A 7505-nucleotide genomic window follows, 5' to 3' on the forward strand; every position below is an offset into this window, starting at 1 on the left:
ACCAAATGAGGCATAAGAGAGTAGTGAGGTAACCTTAAGGGCTTATGTGTTGCCTAAACATTGATAGGAAGTGGTTCTCAATCTCTCCTTTCATGTAAAAGCAACTTACAGGGAATGAGTTCGCCGCTACATGATTTTCTCAGAGATCTGTATAGATGGGGCATTCTCAAACAACAAAGTCACAAATTAAAAAGCTCAAGAATTTACTAAACAAAACACTTAATATATCCATAACGTTTTTCATACAATATATTACAATATCCCTCGATGTGTTTTCATGTTTTGAAAACGTTGCATGACAACTTCATTAACAATACCATCAAATATCTCTCTCTATAAAAATAACCATATTATCATTCATCCACTGATCTCATCCGATTTCTCAATCGATTGTTCTCATAAATTTCATGGCCAAAAATGCACTTTCAATGGTGATAGTAGCAACTTAAAGAGTTGATGCTAATATAATGTCTCTCATGTAGGTTTGCTTTATGCAACATGTACATTTTTCTCAAAAAAAAAAAAAAAAAAAAAAAAAGCTTAGTGGGGGCGTCCGTCCCCTGGGTCTAAGGTGGCTTTGCCTATGGGTTCCTGAAGCAGTAACACATTGCCATGTAGAGAAAATCTTGCACATTACACTAAATTATTGAACAAAAAACACTACATAATGATAAACATGTTTCATATAAGTCATTCTCCTTTCATACACACATCTTCAAGGTACTCATAACTATTTGCTTTAGGAAATCAATAGAGAGATAAACTGTCACAATGCTTGTGGGTCACATAGATGAGGATGGCGTTGCAAACATACACATAATTCGGTCCAAACCTTTTTGCTTGGCTTGGTTGGTAAACAGTATCTAGTCAAACTAAACCCAAATCTTATGGCATTATTATTTGAACATGTGTCCTACAGTTCTCAATATATTAAACTATTACAGAAATACCTATCCCGTGAATCTTGTAGGTGAAGATCCGAAAGAGAGAGAGAGATGCATGCAAATCCATGCATTGATGATAACGTTATGCATATTGAGGCACGTCACCTTTTGTACTTGAAATTTGCAGTTGAACAGAAGTAGTTGAGATGTGGTTGGCCTTAGCTTTTACCCTAGCTAGGGTAAACAACATAGGGTTATACCAAAAACGGCAATTAAAACCATCCTCTCATTTAATTCAACCCTAAGCAAACAACTTCTCTCTCTCTCTCTCTCTCTCTCTCTCTCTCTCTCTCTCTCTCCCTCTCTCTAACTTTGTTCGTGTACGTCAGTCCAACTTCTTCTCACCTTCCACCACCTCGCTGGAGAGGACTTCGTATATACTTCCCTCCATCAAACATTCTCGCTTACTTTCACATCATTATTCTGATTATTCAGTAATTATAATCAGATCACTCCTATTAATTATAAATGGAGGATCATCATCAACAGCATAATCCACCTCCATTAACCTCCCAATTGCCGCCCTTATCGTTACCATTCTTGTTGCCCCCGCCACCCCAAAACCCTCCTCTTCCTCCTCCCTATCTCTTCACACCCTCTTCATCCTCCTCACTGATGACCAACCCACCTGATCTTCTAGACATTGATTGGGTCAGCCTTCTCTCTGGTGGTACTCAGGCGGCTGGCTGGCTTAGTCATGATCAGATTAATAGTTTTAAGCCTATGGCTATGGTGGACAAAAATATTAGTGGCTCTGCTGGGACTATTATTAGTGAAGCTGCAGATCAGGACGAAAAGGTGGGTATTAAAAGGAAAGCTGGGGGTAGGATGAGAAAAGCAGCGGCAAGCCGACCTAGGTTTGCGTTCCATACTCGGAGTACGGATGATATTCTTGATGATGGCTACCGCTGGAGAAAATATGGACAGAAAGCCGTCAAGAATAGCTCATATCCCAGGTTTATTCATTATTTTTTCTTTATAAATATTATAAATATGAACACATTGTTCATACCATGTATCAATATAGCTAGGGAACAAATTTTATTATTCTAGCAAACAAAATTTTGAAAATAATGAATACTGGTTACTTCGCTGGCTAGTGAATCAAGGGAATCTGAGACATAAACGAAGTATGAAATGCATATATTCATCGTTTTAGCTGCTTAATTTGTCAGAACTTGTGAATTCTCTAATGAACATAGGGAATCAAGTTATTTAGTCAAATTGTTTGCATGACTAGGGTTTGTCTATAATATTTAATATAGCAAAACATTTCTAAGCCTGACCCCAGAAGAAAATTGAGTACATGAGTATTTGTCATTTGAAGTCATCAGAAATTTATGATCCAAAATTTCAAAAGTTCAAAATCCGAATCCTATATGTACTTTTAATAGCAAAATATGAATCTGACAAAAAAGTATATTGTTAGTAGAAAATACAATTCTAACAAAACATTTTTCCCACAAAAAAGAGCTCCCAAGTCGTTTAAAATACCAATATTAAATTGATTAGGGAAATTAGACTAATTTATACCATAAAGAAGAAGCCATTAATTGGACCAATCATATAGGTACATTATGTTCTAGCTAGCAACCTTTGAGGTTGTCTAGCTAGCATCTTGAATCCAAAACTCCTGTAATTATTTGGTTATGTGTATTATATAGGATAGGACCCTCCATATATAACTGTGTGACAATATATATGCAGTGAATGATTCAAAAATTTATATGTTGGGGTAGTTTATTTTTGTCCAGCTAGTTAAGCACAATGATACTATTAGGGCATTTACTCAATTAATTATGTATTGTAGGAGCTATTATCGCTGCACACATCACACATGCAATGTGAAAAAACAGGTCCAGAGGCTGTCTAAAGACACGAGCATCGTCGTGACAACGTATGAAGGAATTCACAATCATCCTTGCGAGAAACTCATGGAAACCCTAACTCCTCTACTGAAGCAAATGCAGTTCCTCTCTAGGTTTTAATTAACAAGTTCACTATATGTCATCTTTCATTGGCATTTGTACTTATATATTAACCCTTTGCACAAGTTGGCGAGAGATTTGTAGATCAAGTGGGTTAAGAAAGTTTACTTTGCATCCGAGACTCTGAGTCATGTGTTCAAGTCCCCTTCCCTTAGTATCCTCTTGTATTAAAAAAAAAAAAAAAAAAGGGAATTGTTATTAGCACTCCAAAAATCTCATTCTACACTCCAAACTTTCTATATTAGGAAAGAACATACACTTGTGAGGAGTGTAAAATGAGATTTTTGAAGTGCCAATAACACTTCCCAAAAAAAATTGTACACGTTAAGTGTTGACTATGTGATCAAGAAAAAGAAATTAAATGTGATCAAAGTACCTGCAGAATCAATATTAGTATATGTTATGCATTAGGCTTTAGTCTTTTGTATATTTTGTGTTACTAGATATACATATGTTTAGACTCCTTTTTTTATTCTTGCTTTCTAAATGATATGCTTGTGAATAGTGTTACAATTGCTCCACTTGTAACTGGGAGGTCTCGAGTTAAAGTCTCATGAATGGCGAGTTTAAAACCTAGTTATAGCTTGCCCATTGGCAAGTTGTATAAAATATGAGACACTAAAATCCTTACCCTGGTTAGAATAGATCTTCGCTCAATAAAAGAATGATAACATTTTGGTTGATAGTGAGACATAAAGCCTGAAAGAAAGAAAAACTATAGGGATTTTTTAACTTTAATCATTCAAGAACATTGAAATTTGAAATAAACCTGGTGTTAGATTATATATAGATTGTAGACTTATAGTCCCTTGATGTGTCCTTAATTCAAAATAATTAATGTGCATTTTATTTAATGTCTCCCATTAAATATATAAATTTATTAATATACAAATTTTAATTTATTTTTTGACCAAAAAAAAAGTTTTTTTTTAATTTATTAATTTTATTTAACATTCTTCAAACTTGAAAGACTCAATTAATGTACCTAAATGTTAGTATCAAATGTATGTACCGAAATGTATTATATTGAACTAATGTATTTAAATGTTAGTACCGAAATGTATGTACTGAAATATATGCACTGAAATTTATTATATTAAATTAATGTACCTAAATGTATGTACTGAAATATTGCATCGAAATGTTAGTACCAAAATATATTATATTGAATTAACTGTACCTAAATATTTGTATCAAAATGTGTATACCTAAATGTATGCACCGAAATGTATTATAATAAATTTAATGTATCTAAATGAAGAAGACAAAGTACATTGAAATATATTGTATAACAAAAATTAGTTTATCTAAATGTTTACAACAATATATATTATTATAAATGAAATTAAAATTAAAATTATAATGAAATAAAATTAATACATTAAAATGGGAAGAAAAAGATAAATAATTAAAAAATCAAAATGCAATTAACAAATGAGGTTATTAATGTATCAAGGGACTAAAATTATATTTTGATCTTACTCATGGTTTTAGTCTAAAAGTCATCTTTGCCAAAGATTAGAATGAAGTTTTTAAAAACTATATCAAACTATCTCAAGGCCAAATGATCTCAACTATATTAGTAACCAAAAGACATTGACAAGATGGAGGAGTTTGCTAAAAAAAGACTAGATCTAAACCCAAATGAGCCAGTTCATCAATAAAAAAAATTCATTTTCCGATAAATAGTATGCCAAATTTCAAAAGATCAATTATGGTGCATAAAATCACGATAATTTGTAATCAAACTCCCCAAAAGTTGAATATCAACTTTGGCATTTAAAATCAAGTCCACATCAAAGGCAGAATTAGATTCAACCAAAATATTCTTATATCCCGTATTTTGCACAAGTTGCAAAACATACCTCAAATTTTAGCAATTAGAATCTCACCTCAACAAAGGCTGTCACAAAAACCCGCAACCTCTTGCTATGAAGAATTTCTGAAGACCCCACCATCGTTAATAAAATTAGCCCTTTATAAGACCTATCAACATTACGTTTTACCTAAGCCCTTTGGAGGATGTTCTAAAGAATATAAGGCACGAGATCGAGGAGGATCAAGGACACCCATTAGCCTAAAACCAATCCTTCAAGTAGGTAGTAACAACATACCTAGGATCTGAAGGGACAAAATCCTACTCAAAAACTCTTCTTCCTCGAATGCTAAAGGAACCAAACCATATATTACTATTTAAGTGGACTGGACCTCAAGCAACCGAGCCCAATGGTTTTTGTGGTTCTTGAGGCTTTCTCTAGTGAACATCAAAAGTGTAAATTTAAGTTACACATGTAAATAAGAGCCGTTGGATCTTTTAATCTAATAAATCTAACGACTCGTGTTTAGATGTCACTACAAGAAAAATTGCCACTGCACACAAAAATATATATATGTGCCCTATGAGGCTTAAGGACACCAATATAGGTGTCTTATAATAATAGCAATAGTGCAACAACTTAAATATTATTTATGCTCTGTATGGACGTGCCCTTTGGTCATAGGGCACAATATAGCATTCTGGACTCAAAGACTTAGCACAAATAAGAGCTATTTTGTGCCTTTGTTCTGACGACATGTCAGATGGCTTTTCCAAGCCATGTTAGCACAATTTTGTTATTGTGCCCTAACAGGTTCAATATTAGAGAAAAACAAATCAAGATATTACTGAACAAGCTTTTTACAATTTAGTTCTGCAAACAGTCGATTTATACTAATAATGACAACAACAATTCTTAATACATGTGTTCTAACACACCCTAACCTGGAATGTCCACTTGGACTCCGAATCAAGTTGTGCTGGTCAACACTAGAAAGGTGACGAAGCCATAGAGTGTAGTGATGTGGAAAATATGAATAAATTTAAACCTAAAAGTGACTAAATGCAAGAGTGCGCATGTGAGTGGGATTGAACCCATTTCACATATAATGTCAGAGTATAAGTAAAGTACTGTAATCTCCTATACCAACATTTGCCAAGAGTTCTCGTCAACACAAAAGTGCTGCCACTAAAACCTGGAGGGGCGAAAAACAAGGATGAGTGGGCCTAAAAATCAAACTTTATAAAACTTTTTCGAAAACGTAATAACCCCTTGCTGTAAAGCAAGTATAGTTTCCAAACATAATATATTACATATAGTAAGAAAACACTTACCATAAACAATATATCTTGAAAACATGCAATAATTCCCAATATTTTTGCATATAAACATACAACATCTAGTAATTACAATATATTGCATAAACAAACATATCATATCGAGTGCTCATTAACATATGCTGACACACAAGTTTATGCAGAGATATTCTGACGCGAACAAGACTAGGTGTAATAATTATTTACGCTCTAGTACTACAATCACGTAAAGATTAGCACTATGCATATCACATATGAGCCCTAATTGCCTATAGCAATCTAGGACATGACTAGCACCTACAATGGATCCAAAGTGAGCATACGGTGCGATGTGAACATACACGTGAAGACTGGCTTGCCCCGGGCGAGTACTAACACTAGTGTAGCACATGATGAGCAGATAACGTAAATATAATCATGCAACAGAAAAATGGATAATTCTACTCAACATAATACTATTCATGACCATAAATATAATTAAGGCATCCCTTTGGATTTATAATGATCTTATGATTCTCATCATTACGACATTTTTATGTAAACATTAATTTAATTATGGCATCACGTAGGAAATTCATTAATACACACACACACACACACACACACACACACACACATACATATATATATAAAAGAAAAGACCCACTCACAAATACTTGCAAGATCACATCCGTTCGAGCTAGGAAAGCTGGAGTTTCCGATAATAATCGCACCTAAGCATGATATTGAGGTCCATTAATAAAACTCAATTCAAACTGTTTGAATTTGAAAAAAATGAATAGGAATTTAGAATCAGGGCGTCAAAATTCATTAAGAAAGGGTATTGACAAGTCAAAGGTCAGCCAAAAAGCTAACCAAGCTGCCAAGGCAGTCAACTACGTTAAAACTTTGGAACTTCACTAAACGGATGTCAAAAACAGACTCAGGGCATCGAAATTAGCCCAAAAGAGGTCTTGATAAAAATATGTGAAATCAATGCAAGGAATATTCCAGATCCGGTTTCATAAATGGGTCTTGGGATTTGGTTCGGGTCGGTTTGCGAATCTGGGTTTAGGCTAATTGGGTTGGGTCAATCTGTTTTGGGTTCACGGGTTGCACCCACCGAACCTAATGAAGAAGAAAGTCGGATTTGGCTTTTTGGCTGGAAATTTTCAACGGCTCTGATAGGGGTCGAAACCTCAACCATTTTCTACAATTCAAAAGCCAAAATGAAGCTAAGGACGTAAGGAACAAGTACATACCTAAGTTGGAATAAGTCGTGGCTGGAGTTGGTTGAAAATGACCTGCAAAAATCTCGAGTCCCGTCAAAAAATCTGGAGAAATTTCCCCAAGTTGATTCTACATTCAAACATCACCAAAAACTCTCAAAATTACCCTAATCGTACTCCAAAACAAGATCTAAGAAGTTCTTGGAGGGGGGGTTTGAGGTTTACCTTTGTC

General features: G+C 34.3%; 1 protein-coding gene across 1 annotated transcript; it reads left to right on the plus strand.

Annotated features, from left to right (window-relative positions):
- The first annotated feature begins 1266 nt into the window (after nucleotides 1–1266).
- Nucleotides 1267–3051, plus strand: LOC103941853 (probable WRKY transcription factor 24). The gene is made up of 2 exons (XM_009352049.3): nucleotides 1267–1900; nucleotides 2755–3051. Exons 1-2 carry the CDS (start codon nucleotides 1413–1415, stop codon nucleotides 2930–2932), a joined length of 666 nt encoding a protein of 221 aa, XP_009350324.2. The 5' UTR covers nucleotides 1267–1412; the 3' UTR covers nucleotides 2933–3051.
- The last annotated feature ends 4454 nt before the right edge of the window (nucleotides 3052–7505 follow it).

Source organism: the organism of the source record quoted next, unplaced genomic scaffold (assembly GCF_019419815.1).
Source record: "Pyrus x bretschneideri cultivar Hongxiangsu unplaced genomic scaffold, Pyrus_bretschneideri_v1 Contig4, whole genome shotgun sequence".
NCBI lineage: Eukaryota > Viridiplantae > Streptophyta > Magnoliopsida > Rosales > Rosaceae > Pyrus > Pyrus x bretschneideri.

Excerpts from the sequence above, each read along its gene's own strand:
- LOC103941853 (XM_009352049.3), top strand. The coding sequence starts at position 1,413 with ATGGAGGATCATCATCAACAGCATAATCCACCTCCATTAACCTCCCAA. Across the intron at positions 1,901-2,754 it reads AAGAATAGCTCATATCCCAG|GAGCTATTATCGCTGCACAC; the intron begins GTTTATTCATTA and ends TATGTATTGTAG.